This window comes from Panthera onca, chromosome D2, assembly GCF_046562875.1.
Source record: "Panthera onca isolate mPanOnc1 chromosome D2, mPanOnc1 haplotype 2, whole genome shotgun sequence".
NCBI classification, from domain to species: domain Eukaryota; kingdom Metazoa; phylum Chordata; class Mammalia; order Carnivora; family Felidae; genus Panthera; species Panthera onca.
The window spans coordinates 5,216,443-5,231,176 of NC_138349.1; the positions used below are offsets into that span (position 1 = coordinate 5,216,443).

General features: G+C 49.8%; 1 protein-coding gene across 2 annotated transcripts in view; it reads right to left on the reverse strand.

The window, feature by feature from the left end:
* The window catches only part of DOCK1 (dedicator of cytokinesis 1), a 525,518-nt gene that overhangs the window by 44,446 nt on the left and 466,338 nt on the right, over positions 1–14,734 (reverse strand). For both annotated transcript variants that reach the window (XM_078434961.2, XM_078434960.2), the window contains exon 38: positions 12,420–12,539. In XM_078434961.2, the coding sequence (XP_078291087.2) occupies positions 12,420–12,539 (120 nt within the window). The remainder of the gene's footprint in view (positions 1–12,419; positions 12,540–14,734) is intronic.

Sequence of the window (14,734 nt, forward strand, 5' to 3'; positions counted from 1 at the left end):
TTTTTCTTTAGTTTTCTGCAAACACACACTCTATTAGCTGCCTAGAATGTTAGGGCGCCTAATTCATTACTGAGTAAAAGCTTAATCTGTTTTTATCCTAAATGACAGAGGAGATGCTTTAGATACATATAAAAGTAATTGTTTTTGAAAGAAATGTAAGTCTTGAATAAATACCTTATCCGACTCACCCTTGAAGTGACACAGTTGTGTTTTCTATCAGATTTTCTATAAACACACATTCCCTCCTCTTCCCCCAGTGTCTTAAAGGATTCTGCATTAGGGAGATTTAGATCCACTTTTAATTGGATAGGGCTCTAAGGAGTGTGGGCAATTCATATTTCTGATGAGAACACCTTGGAGGATATTTCAGTACCAGAGAGAAGATAGATTCAATGCGATCGAGATTTAGATTACCTCTGTGAAAGATTGGCTTTCACTCGTGGGTTTGAACTTCTGCCTTAGCTCCTGCACTAGGCTATGAAGTTTCCCACAGCCCTGAATGAGAAGGCAGCAGATCCACACACACCTTTGTTTTCTGATTTGAAATCCTTAGTCCGCTTTATTGCATCCTTGAAATCGCTAGTTACTTGCCGCTCGAACACTCTTTCCTCTGTCCCTTTTCTTCAGATGGTCTTAGCTACACTCTCTTGAGATGATAACCTTTTCTCTACCATTCTGAACCTCCCAGTAACCACGAAGTACCACTTCTTCAAGTTTCATGGATACAAACTTTTTCTTTTTTTTTTTTTCCTTCTGGTGAAACTCCTTCCTTCGCTCCATGACAACAGTGGCTGTGGAGAACAGATCAGCTATTGATTTCCTATGGAGAACCGCACAGTTGACCCACAGGACGACAAGACTGACCTCCCTGGGCACGGGAGCCATGGTGGATGACAGGGTAGACGCCAGCCAGGATGACTGTCCCTTACTATTAATTCAGGCTGGCGATGACTCACCAGCACAGCGTGGACAACTCTGGTTGAATCCACTTAGTAGCTGTAAGTGACTCACTGGTGAAGATGTTTTATGGGATGCTTGAGTCTCAGTTATTCTTCCAAAATTCAGCTGCTTTTCCAGGCAATTGTTGGGGGAAGAGTCATATTCAACTGCATCTGAATTTCCAGTGTCCCACATAGGTCATGGACGTTTGAATGGTTGAGGATATGCAATGGTAGGGAAGAATCCAGAACACTGGTCGAGATCCCTCTGCACAGAGACGTGTGAGGTCTAGCTTTAGGTCTTGTCCAGTAAGCGAGGCCAGGAGCCTGTGAGTGACAGTCTCGTTCTAGTCCCTCTAGGATGAAGGGTGGGAGTCCCCAGGGAAGATGCGTGTCATGAGAAGGGCCATGGTGACTCGAGGTCTGTGGCTCAGCTGAAAGAATAGAGACCCTTGTAGACACCCACCCTCTCTCCAGGCCTCTTGCTCTTTCTTGAGCCAAGTTCCATCCTTGGTCCTCCTGGTGTTTTCAACCTGCGTCAGCTAGATCAAAGGATCCACCTTTTTGCAAAGACATTTCTCAGAGAGAGCGAGCAAGTCAGACCCCCCTCTCGCAGCCCAGCAGGTGCACTGTCTCTGTGGCCTGCGGCACAGGGCCACCCTATCTGGCAGGAACAATGCCGTCTTCTCCTTGCACGTGCAGGCACAAGGCGGAGTTGGCATCTAGAAAGCCGGTCAGATGGGGCAGGAAGCCAGTGGGAACTGGGACTTAGGGAGGGCGTAGGAGGCCTTTATGAAAAGGTTCATAAAGGATTTATCAACAATAAGCCCTCCCCTCTGGAGCGGTCAAGTACTCAAGGAATCACTGCCCATCTAAGTCACGTTCACTAATATGGCTTGTTTCTCCCTACAGAAACTCTTTGCCTGTGAAAACAGAAAACTATTTGCTCAGCTTTTAATGCCCTGGAAGGAAACATATAAAACGCAGAGGTTTTGCATTTTTTCTTCAGGCCAGGACATCTGTAGTTCTGTGAGACTCTGAAAAGCCTAAATCAGGCTGCAGGGAAGGGATTGTGCTCCTCGATTCTGTAGGTAATGATTGGGCATCTACAACGGGAGCAGAGAGAACAGGGGGAGAGGAACAAAAGTGAGTACAGATAGCTCTTTGAGGAATCATGTAGACAGGAGGAGACTGACGGGCAGTCAGAACAAGAGAACTTCTTTTAAAGACGGGGGAAATAGGGTGTGGCTGTAGATGGAGGTGTATTAGTCAATAGCGAGCAAGGCGCTGACACGACACGGGCGGGACAGACGGGCTGGCCTGGCGTCCTGGGATGGGCAGGGAGGTCCGGGGCACAGGGTAGGAATGTGGAGAGTCCATCCCTCGGAGGAGGGAAGCAGAATCTATGGGCGCAGACACAGACCAGTGGATGAGGGTAGGCCAGGGATGTGTGGAGGTCAAAGGGGCATCACACTGCCTGGGTAACCGCTAGCTGGAAAGTCAACTCTTTTGAAAAAGAACTGATGCATGATGGGAACCTCATCACTCAGAACCACTTTAACTGCCTTCCAGGAAATAGAACCTCCCTGGACTTAGCAGAGGCATCTCTTCCAATGTTCCAGCCACGTGAGGATGCTGATCCTTGCCCTGTCCCCAGGCGTCTCAGCTGTGCTGGGTGCCCTGGCTCCGCCTGGCATTTGCTCTTCTGACCCTGACCCATTTAATGGAGGCAGCGTGGGATCAGCTGACTTCACGTCTCTGGAAGTGCCACCACCCCTTCCTCATCCCTGCTGCCGGTGACCTTGCCCCAGGCCTCCAGTTCACAGGCCACCTCCCAGTGGGTCTCTGTCCCCTCTGCCCCCAACCAAGTAGCCAGAATTACCCTCTGAAAAGAGGAAAACGAATCATTGTTGCCTTTTCACGTGAAATCTCTCTGGCTCCTTGTGCTTCATGGAGTAAATCAAATCTTCAGGGGACGCGCAAGGCCACGGGTAAACTGGATCTCCAGTTCTCTACATCCGTGTGTCTCAGGATCCCTCACCCCCCACCCCGCAGACATACTTCTTGACTTCCTCAGGAAAGCGAGATGGCCTCAGGAGCCGTGGCCTTGGCCCTTACCTGTGCTGCTCCCATTCTTTGCAATTCCTGCCCTTCCCAGCCATTCCCAGGCAAACTTTATCTTATTCTTCAGGAGCCACCTCCTCCATGAAGCCCGCCCACTCTCCCTAGAAGTAACCACTCCCATACCTGTTAGACAGGTAGACCCAGCATCCACCAAAGTGTGAGACCAGAGGAAAGTTTTGTGATTTACCTGTTTGCACATGACCCCCGGGGCTCGACGGGGATGCCTGGAGGCCGGCCTCTAATTCAGGGGCGCCCCTGGCACCAGTAAGGCCTGGCAGTGGGAGTACTTGTTAGGGGTCCTGCAGAGAGTGGGGAGTAGTGTTGTTATGGACTGTAAACATTGAATTTGCTCATGCCTTGATAAAACATGATTTTTTTTTTTATATAGGAGCAAATCATTATTAACATGATCTCTTTGAACATGTTAGCAGGTCAAATCTTTTCTTTTTTTTTTTTTTTTTTTTTTTTTTTTTAATTTATTTTTGGGACAGAGAGAGACAGAGCATGAATGGGGGAGGGGCAGAGAGAGAGGGAGACACAGAATCGGAAACAGGCTCCAGGCTCCGAGCCATCAGCCCAGAGCCCGACGCGGGGCTCGAACTCACGGACCGCGAGATCGTGACCTGGCTGAAGTCGGACGCTTAACCGACTGCGCCACCCAGGCGCCCCAGGTCAAATCTTTTCTAACCGAATAGATTCTGGCAAACTTCAGGATTTTCAAAACTGTGGAAGTGCTGAGCGTAATCCAGGAGGAGGGCGTCGTTACGTGCCCGTCCTCGCAATTCCTCTTAATAACCCTGTGCTTTAAAAGGGAAACTAAGAGGATGAAAACATGTCACCCCACGTCCTCAGAGAAGAAATCCAGCCACTTCACCGAATGCAGAAACTGACTCCCCAAATGCTTATTTTTAGTTCACGGGAAGACGCGAGATGCCTCATTTTTGACTTGGGCGCAAGGCAAAGTGCGAACTTTGTCAAGGCGAGGTTATTTTAAGGGAAAAGGAAGCCAGGCTCCGGGGGGAAACAGTCACAGAGCTGCACGCAGCACATGGGCTCACAGTCACGATCCCCATTGATCGGGACTGCCAGGCTGCCTCTTGGTTTCGGAGGTGGCTGAACGCTGGTTAATGTGGACTCTCTCTCTCGCTCGCTCCGACTACATTTTCTTGATAGCAGGGCTTCTATTTCTGACTCATCCTCCATAGAGAAGCCTGGTAATTTTCAGTGAAGTACTTGGATTAAGGGCTTTATTGAAAATTACTAGGCCTCAAGCAAACACAATAAGACAGACAATACAGAGCATGTTCAGGAAAGAACGCCCGTCTGCAGGGATAAAGCCCGACAGAAGGCTTTCAGGGGGACGCTGAAACGGGTGGTAAAAACAGAATGGAAAAGGAGCTAGGAGTGGTTATTAGCCTGGGAAGGAAGAACCGTAAAAGAATGAACAGGGAAACAGATGGAAATGACGTTTTATGGAGAGAAAGAAAAAGATGAAAAGTCCAAGAGCCTGGCTGAAAGACGTTCAAAAACTTTTGAAGACGACAGAAAAGCAAAAATAGAATGACTTCGTGTGGAAGAAATAGAGAAAGATAACCGCGCAGAATTCAAAAGCTGAAGTGTCCAATATAAAGCAGCAGAAAACCCATTCAGCACTGCAGCTTTTGGAGCACAAAGACAGAGAAACTTTTAATACGCTCTGACCCCAGTCCCTTGTCCTCCGCTGTCCCTGCGGCCTCGGGGACGCTTTCCACGGGCGGCCGCTCCTTTACTGCCTGCCGAGGTCTACCTTGGATTCTGTAAGTCCCTATGTCCCTTAGGAAGCCGGATACATTTACAACAGTGCAAATGAGCTCTAGAACGTGTAAAGTTTCCACATATTAAGGACATAATGAAGATTTCCTTACGGACACAGGGACACAGCCACATGGTGACAGCCTGTGTTGGTGGAGCTTTAACTGAGTCATACTTTTGCCAGACTGAGGTCCTGTTTAGCACCCATTTTAGAATCTCGTGATCCCCAGCCTTCAAATTCAACTATGGCGTGAAGTCCCCTGCCTGAATATATATTTTTAAACCAAAACTGCATTTTCTCCCCCTTAAAAGGAATTAAATATAAAATCAAACCAAATTCTTGTGACTTAAATGCTCCTGTGCTGCGGGAGCGTGAGCAGCAAAGCACATGGAGTTTGGGGTGCAACCCGGGTCAGCTGTTAAATCCGAGCCTGTGGCCCAAACCAGGTGCCCTCCCAGTGTGGTTGTCCTGCTGGCTCCCTGGATGAGCCCCGGCAATCGTCCTGACCGAGGACTGTCATTTCTAAAAGACGCACAGAGTCCAGGAAGGAAAAGCCGGTCCAGGTGTTGGAAGACTGTCTTTGTCTGATCTATAGCTTCTGCAGCGAACGTGGTACTGAAACAGGGTTAGCGCCAGGCTCGGGAAAGGAGCCGGTGGAAAACACCCCTCCCCTGAAACCCACTCACTGCAGAAATGATGCCACAGATCTGCCCCTTGAGACCTGTAAGGGGCTCACAGTCTGGGTCAGGAACCAAGACCCCACAGAGGAGACAAATGTGCCCAACGGAAGGTACTTTGTGGAACGTCTCAGTGACGGTGGCCTTTTGCTCAAGCGCTGGCCAGAAGGCTCTCCATTCCATAAAAGATGAATCAAAATATGGCAGGGGTGACAGTGGGGGAGGGGGAGGCGGTGCAAGGGTAGGGGCAGGGGTGCGTGGGGACTCCCTGCACTTTGCATTCGTTTTTGTTGTGAATCTGAAACTACTCTAAAAAATAAAGTTTACTAAAACAAATTTTTGCCTGAGTGTTCAGTCTGTAGCACCAGTCTCCCTCGGAGGCACACGAGCATCAGACACAGCCTGCCCGGCCCAGCCCTCAAGTAGCTTGAGCCAAAGCAGGGCCTGGTGACTGCCATGGTCCCTGGACCAGCTGCCTTGTCACTACTGGAAGCTGTTTAGAAACACAGAGCCTCAGGCCCCACCCAAGACCTACTGAATCAGAATCTGCATTTTAACAAGACCCCCAGTTTTCTTAGGGAGGCCTGAGAAGCATGAAATACTCAAAGTAGGGACATACAGGATACATACAAATAGTTCCAAGGCCAGGGCAGAGAGTGCCAGGGGAAGGGTGGGGAGGCACCTTCCTGGATGGCTGGGGTGGGGAGGCTCCAAGGTGAAGAGAACAATAGGGGCGGGGGTGCCCTTCCACACCCAGGGAAGACCGTGGGAAGTCCAAATGGTTGGGAATCCAGGAGCATGTTCTAAAAAATAAGGCAGGATATTGTGGGTAGAGAGAAGAGTGCTACAAGGGTGGGGGGCTCCTGCCAGCGAAAAGCCTGGATCTGCCTGTGGAGGGTGTGGTGGGGGCCCCAGAGGTTTGGGCACCTTTGAAGTGATTCAAGCAATGATACTATGGCCACTTTGTTAGAAAGTGGAGTGGTGACTGAGGGAGGGAGCAGAGTCGCAGGGATGGGTGTGGGGGGCCCCCGGAAGAGGCTGAGTGATCCAGCCAGGACCAGAAGCCCCGGAAGGTGGAGCTTATGAGGAAGGGACCACTCAATGGACTGGCTCGAGCAGCGGCCCTTCTACCCAAGGACCTGACTTGTTCAGCAGTGCCTCAGGGAGGATCCCGGCCAAGCCAGTGCAGACACGAGAGCTAGTTTGTCAGGGGCTCTCATTCCTGAAGGCACTTAGATATACAAACCACAGTGAGAAAACCTGATTCATCCTTAAGGGCTTGGGAAGCCGATAATGAGATTATGATGGATTTTGGTCAAAGCACAAAAGAAAACAACATACCTGAGGGGCATGAGTCTAAATTTTAATAATAAAGTAAGATAAAATAAAGTAAAATAAAGTAAGATAAAATAAAAACTGCATCTTGCTCCAACAAAGCTATATGTTGCTTTTCTTGATTTAGATTTATTCCTACCTTCTTTGTTCCTGTCTCTTTCCTAATGCTCTCGAACATTTGCCTTGTGTGTATTTCCTTCAGAGAATCCTGTGCCATAAAGGAGCCCCTACCTCACCTATCCCTCCAAATTCCCTAATGTAAATACCTACCATACTCTTTTTTAAAATGTATTTATTTTTGAGAGAGAAAGCGTGAGTGGGGAAGTGGCAGAGAGGAAGAGGGAGGGAGAGAGAGAATCCCAAGCAGGCTGACAGTGTGGAGCCCAATGCGGGGCTTGAACTCATGAACCACGAGATCATGACCTGAGCCAAAGTTGGATGCTTAGCTGACTGAGCCAGCCAGGTGCCCTATAAACTAAACATCCTCTTGAGAGTTTTTTTTTCCAAATTTTAGAAATGACACTGGGTCACAAGAAAAAAAAAATCTAATTTTGAGGCTTGTTATCATGTTTCCCCTTGTCATTCCGACATAAATTCTATTATTTCCTGGCTTTGGTCCCCATGTTCTAATTCTTTTAGATATAGTTTAGTTTTTCAAATATGCACTCAGCGCAAGGAATATATGCCAACAGGCACATAAGCAACACTGGCTGCCTGTGACGGCCCCAAAGGATGTGAGAGTAAAGCTTCCATTCACACCAGCAGATGGATGGATGTGCCTGTGGACAATGCGTTTGTTTTTTTAATGTTTTATTTATTTTCGAGACAGAGCGTGAGCAGGGGAGGGGCAGAAAGAGAGCGAGACACAGAATCGGAAGCAGGCTCCAGGTTCCGAGCTGCCAGCACAGAGCCCGACGCGGGGCTCGAACTCACAAACCGCGAGATCATGACCTGAGTCAGACGCTCAACCGACTGAGTCACCCAGGCGCCCCTGGACAATGGTCTTCATGCTCAGGGAGGACAAAGTCTTTGGCTCTGATCAGCACTGTCCAGTAGAAATATAATGCAATGTAATTTTAAATTACTAGCAGCCACCTTTTTAAAAACTGGGATTACTTTTACTAATATTTAATATATCTGCAATATTATCATTTCAGCATGTAATCAATAACAAAAAATTAAGTGAGACAGGTGACATTCGTATCAGTTGCTCTGGCTGCCGTAACCAAGTACCACGGGCTGGGTACCCTAAACTCATTTATTCCCTCGGAGGCTGGCAGTCTACGATCTGGTCACTGGCTGGATGGTTTGTTTTGAGGTCTCTCTGCGTGGCTCGTAGATGGCCCTCTTCTCACTACGTCCTCATACGGTCCCTACTGTGGGGGTCCTAATCTCTTCTCCCAAGTGCACTAGTCCTCATGTTACCTCGTTTTACCTTAATCACCTCTTTCCAGGACTTAGGTCCAAACACAGTCACGTCTGGAGGTACTAGACATTAGGACTTGAAATTCTGAATTTCTGGCAGAAACAATCCAGCCCACAACGACAGGCTTTACACTAAGTCTGACAAACCCAGCGTGTGCCTTATGCCGACAGCACGTCTCAGCTCGGACTGGCCGCATTTCAAATGCCAGCGACCACACGTCCCTCGTGACTCCAGGACTGGGTCACTCAGGTTATGGTCCCGTCTGCTGCCTGAGTGCTGGCTCCCCTCGTGCCCCTGCCCAGGAGCCCCCCTGCATTGCCTGAGACCCTTGTCAAGCTGCCACTGGCCCCGATACTTGCCACCCGTCACCCAAGAGCCGCCGTGAGATATTTTCCCTCCAAGACGACTGGAATCTGGGAATGGAGATGGAAACGTGTACATTTAGGCCCCCCAAAATCAAGTTTGGCGAACTGTTGCAATGACCGCAGCCCCAATCTTACTCCAGTATATTCAGAAAAGGCCCAGAGGATGTTTCTTCTCAAGTACTGCAAATACCCACACCTGGCAGGGAGGCCGGGGCCTCCGTCTTATTTCCTAAAGGAAAGCGATCCTAAATCTGGCACAAAGTGCCCAACTCTGCCGTCTTCTGCTGTGACCTCCTCCCTCCCTCCCTGGCAGCCTGGGCAGATTTCTGGGGTCCCAGCCACGGGAACAGGAGCCCATTTTCTCACGCTGCCCACACCATTCCCAACCCCCGCCCTAACCGAAGGAGGAAACTCAACTATGGAGAAACAGGGATCGGGTCCCAACACCAAGTTCTGTGAGATATCTCTGTCCTCCTGTGTCCCGTTGTGGGGCGCTGTACTACGTAGGGATCTGTGAATATTATCTTTTTGTGAACATACACAGGTAATTTCCACGTGTGTTCAGAGTCCTCCATTCGAACCCCGACTCACTCGTCTACTTAGAAGCCCTCGTAGACGTGGGTACCGCACGTCGGTCTTCCCTTCCAGACACCTCTGTCCACGGAGGTCCGCTGCGGCCCTGGGATCTGCTTCAGCCAATGACACGGGCAGAAACACGGGGGTCATTTCTGGAAAGTGCGTGTAAGGGCCGGGCAGGTGACTCACTGTCCCTTCCTGGCTGCGTTCCTTTGTGGTGGGCCTCTGCCCACCTGCGTCCCGGGAGAGGACCAAGCTCGTGCGGCATGAGTGAAAAATAAACCCGGGTGCCGTACAGTTCCTGGGTCTTCAGGAGGCTGAAATTCCAGCATCTTCCAGCCCATCCTGCCTGACATGGGAGATGAATAATTACTTCCTCCTGTTACCTTTGTCCCAGGAAATGCAGTACTTGTTGATGTCAAAATGACGTTTCTAATTGCCCAGGCACTTCAGATTTCATCTCAGGAACTTTCTCCCTCACCTGTGCTCATCACGCTCACGTCAGCTACAGACGGATGGGAGGGGGACTTGGTTTTCTTTGAACACTCGTGTGGAAAAGTTACAAATACTCAGAAATGGCTTTTCCATCCTTTTTGCCGGGACAACTCTAACCGCTGCTGTGGAGACGGCCGTCCTAAACTGAGATGAGCAGGTAGACCCGTTCCGACTCCACGTTCACCAACCGGTCACTCTCCCGAAATCCTCTGTGTGTCTCCTCCAGGACACAGGGACAGGTGAGGACGGTCCTTCCGTCCCTTTCCCTTATTGCAGGTAAAACTCTGTCGCTTGAGCATTTTCAAAACGAGGATTTCTTACTCTTGGTGTTTCTGACATCTCGGGCTGGATAGTTCTCTGCCGTGGGACCGTCTGCACATCGCAGGACGTTCCAGAAGCATCCCTGGCCTCCATCCACTGGAGGCCAGAGGCATGCACTCCCTGGGCCATGCCAACCTAAAAATATCTCCTGGGGGTCCCGGGTGAGAACTGCTGTTCCAAACCGAACACGTCCTCCCCCCCGCCGCCATAGGAGGCTGTCTGCCGGAAATGAAAAAGACCTTGTTCTTTGATTTATTATTTATCGGAGGCCACTGTCCTGCGACAGGTGAGCCTTTCTCAGTATTGGGAATAGCTCTTAAATGCTGAGTGTTCATTCTTTGTACTGATTTCTCTGTGTCCCCAACGGATGCCCACTGGGCTACATGTCAGGCACTGTTCTGAGAATCAGGCGCGCTGTAGGAAGAAGTGCGTGTGGCCACCACACTCTGGCACCGACAGCCTACGGAGAGACCTGCTGAGGAAACACACACGCGAGCTGCTCACTGCCAACCATAGCCAGTCCTGTACAGGAGACGACACCGCGGGGGGTCGGACGAGAGGGGGGGCATTCAAGCTGAGACAGGAAGAAACCAGACAAGGGCAGGAGGGGCAGAAGCCTGCTGGGCAGAGCCAGGAGGGGCCGGGGTGCGCGAGGTCCCCCGAATTTGGGCGATGTGGCCAAAATACAGGGTGTGAGGGAGGGAACGAGGGGTGGCGTGGTAGGAGAAGTCTCAGGGGCCGAGGACATACTGCCACCGTGACCTCCCAGAATGGCCACGAGCAAAGGCACACGTTCCTTCGGCCCCAGTGGCCTCTGGCCCTCTCCGGTCCCCGGTCCTGCTCTGCCCACCCCACAGCCTAGAACACAATAAGCCAGGAAGTCATCGGGGGAAGGAATGGCTGAATCAGCCCTGTTTCTTTTAGCAGTTTGCTGAGAAATAGGGTCCCCCTGGCTAAACCAATAACATTGTAGTAATTGGCCTTAATTGTGAAAGTGTCTCATTGCTATGAAGAAATATATTCTGTGCTACTACAGGACCAGGTGTAATCCACAGAACATTTCCAAGTGGCCTCCGGGCAACCTCCATGCTATTCTGAATAGTTTGGCTTTTGCCCTGTGTCAAGGGCAGTGGGGAATGAACAACACACATTGTCTGTTCAAGAGGGTTTGATTTATCTTGACGGCCACAAAAAGAGGTGGCCGTCATCCTTCCCTGGTATAAAGTGCTGTTTGGGGTGGAATTGAGTCCCCTCACCCCCCCCCCCCCAAAAGAAGTGTTGAAGTCCTAATCTCTGGTTTCTCTGAATGTGACTTTATTTGGAAATAGGGTCTTTGGATGTGATCAGTTAAGATGACGTCATAGCGGATCAGGTGGGAAATCCAATGACTGGCGGGCTTGGAAGAGGGAGATCCGGACGAGGAGACACATACAGGTGGACCCTGGACTGATGTGGCTACCAGCCACGGGACGCCAAGAATGGCCAGCCACCCCGGGAAGTAAGAGAGAGGCACGGAACAGACCGTCCCATTAGTCACTGTCCCGCAGACAGCACGACCCTGCCAACATGCTGATTTCAAGCTTCTAGGCTCCAGAACAGTGAGAGAATAAATTTCTGTCATTTAAAGCCACTCAGTGGGTGGTACTTCATCACAGCAGTCCTGCAAAACTCACAAGTGCCCCCATGGATTCTCTGGTCACCTTTCTCAGAGTGGGGGAAAAAAAAGCAGGTGAACGAGATGGGTTACAAATCCTGTTGAAGCCACACAAGAAGCTCCGAAATCACCTTGGTGGCAGATTTTGAAAACGTCCAAAGCTCAAGTAACTCCTTTTTTTTTTTTTCCAATAGTTACATCTTATGTGACTCACACAAACTACACTGATAAGACCTATTACGGGCTGATTAAAATGATGGCAGGCTTCCTCCCCATAGAAGTCAACGGAATAAATAATCTTGTGGGAGCCAGCGAATCTAGAATCCGCCAAAATGGTGCAACACTGGTCTTATCACAGGATTCGTTTTTCAGGGACAGCAGAAAAATCCCAAGTGTCAAAGGAACGCATTAGTCCTAAGTGCTCAGAAAGTCCTGCAAACGAGTGTCCCAGACCTGGTTGTCTCCAGCAGGGACCAGCAAAATTCTTGTACTTTTTTAGTTCCTTACTTTCAGAGCGTGTATAGAAGGAAGACCGTGGGGTTTCTTGGTAGGATTTCTACTCGGAAGGGCCAGCTGGTGAGCCATGCATAAAACCTTCCAACACACAACCTGTAACAAACTTCTGGTTGCACGAACATCACCTGTCGTGAAATGCATGCTGCAGGAAGATACACGTAACGAGAAAAACACAAGAAAAACTGCGCTTTTTTTTTTACCTTGCCTTTGTCGAAGTAGTGGATGATCTCCTGATAGAGCTGTTCTTTCAGCTGTCCCTGTGTTGTCGCCTGGTACCCGTCCCGCTGGGTGAGGTGGGCCGCACACACGTCCTCTGACCACTGGGGCAAAAGCAGAGCATGAGAAGTGCCAGGCGAGGGCACGCCCAGTGCCGCCCTGTGCCCTCCCTTGGTCAGAAGGCACAGTGAGCCCCGCACGCCCTGCACGCACGAGGCCACGGTTCCAGGGCCACTCGGGGCTGCTGTCATCAGGCTGTCGGGGCCTGGAAATGAGGGCACAACCTCTGTGCAGAGGCCCCACGAGGAATGAAAGACAAGAGGGAGGCAAAGCCAGGCCTAGAGTCACACAGAAGAGAAACCGGCAGGTTCTGGAACGCACAGAACTGTCAGCTTGCTGAGAGTGTGTTGAAATACCTGGGATGAATTATGAGCCACGTGACTGGGGCTGTCTCAAGTGAGGCATCCCGGGGTCCTGGACTCAGTCCTGAGACACTCAACATTTTTCCTAAGCTTATTTATTTTGGGGATTGGGAGAGGGAATGAGCAGGGGAGGGGCAGAGAGAGGGGGACAGAGGATCCGAAGCAGGCTCTGTGCTGACAGAGAGAGCCCAATGCGGAGTTTGAACTCACAAACCTCGAGATCAGGACCTGAGCCGAAGTCGGAAGCTTAACCGACTGAGCCACCCAGGTGCCCCCTCCTTTAGCAAAGAAGACACAGGGATCTCACATACGAGTCGTAAATAAAAGGAACCTGGTGGCCTATCTTTGGACCTTTGGCTCCGGGCTCGCTGCCCATCACCCAGGCACAACTCGATCAGTGGATGTGGAAGTGACAGTGGGCCCACAGTATAAACAGGAGATGCACAGAGGTCTCAGCAAGCCGGGGAGATGCACCAAAGTGAAGGCAAGCTCATCTGATGTGTCAGCTCATGAACTCGGGCTCCGCAAAACAGTGGCGTTAAGTATAAGGGTTCAATAAAATTCACTATTGGGTAGGAGCTACTATGTGCAAGGCACGGGGTCAAAGACGAGTCAGAAGGTGCCCTGACCCGGAGACAGTGCTAGGACAGCTTAGAGCACAGTGATCTGTAATAACGCCACAAAATGTGTTCCATGAGCATTAAAAGGGTAAGAGAGCTGAGTACACACTGTCGGTGGGGGTGGGGTCTGGGGATGCTCCTTGGAGAAAGTAATTCCAATGGGCTTGCTTATCAGTTGGACACAGGAGGTAGAGTTTGACCCTGTAGATAGGCCAGCAAAGATGCTGCAAAGAAAGCAATGGACCCCCAGGTCGCCTGGACCAACGTGGGGGTGGGTGTGCCCCACTGGACCCAATGCTGTTCAGGCCACATCTGGAGCAATGACACCAGCCAGGGTGACACATTTAGGGCCAGATTAATGAGAGTAATAGCTGTGATCGGGCAGAGGCCCAGCAGGACTGGCTTGCTAAAATGGGGAGCAGGGGGCTTGGGGAGCATGGTGAGGCTTCCCAAGAGGCACCTCCTGCTGAGCCCTGGGGGCTCCAACAGGGCCCAGAGTACGGGGCCAGAATGGCTCCCCTGCTCTAGAAATGTCAAGTAAGGGTGAGAAACATTTAATCAGGCTGCAAAGGTTTCACCTTGAAATTAGACTCGCCTCTACTGATCACAGTTGGCTGTTACAAAATCATTAAATTATGGAGTTCTCACTGCACAGCTAGATTTCTATTCTTCATGGGGGATAAACGTACAATTTTAGATGGTTCTGAAATGTAACAACAATAAAATAAATAAGAAAGTTGATTTCAAATAACTTCCTTGGAGTTTAAAATCACTTAAAAAATATTGAAGAGGGGAATAAAAGTCCCCCTACACCTTCCATTTAAACACTGATATGATTTAACTTGATTACGGGGACTCAAGGCTAATGCTTGCATTGGTCTTGGTTTAGGCAAAATAACCAAAGATTATATTTGAGAATTTTTAGCTAACGAACAAGAATGTATCTGTCACGTTGAAGGAAAATTTTCGTAACGAAAACAACTAACGCCTTCATTAAGCTGATTAACCAGCTCGAGTTCACACTGAATGCTGTATCAAAATATATTTAGAAAAAATTACGAAATATAACGACGCAAAAGATAGGGAGAGAAATTATAGAGCATTTTGCCATTTAACTGGAAAATTCGGAGCCCCAGAGGAAAAGATAACGCACTTGGGCCTATGGATTTGGGTTGTGAAACACACCCTCCTGTGGTCTGTGCCGAGCCCATCTGCATTCAATAAATTCAATGCGTGAACAAATGATAGTTTACACAC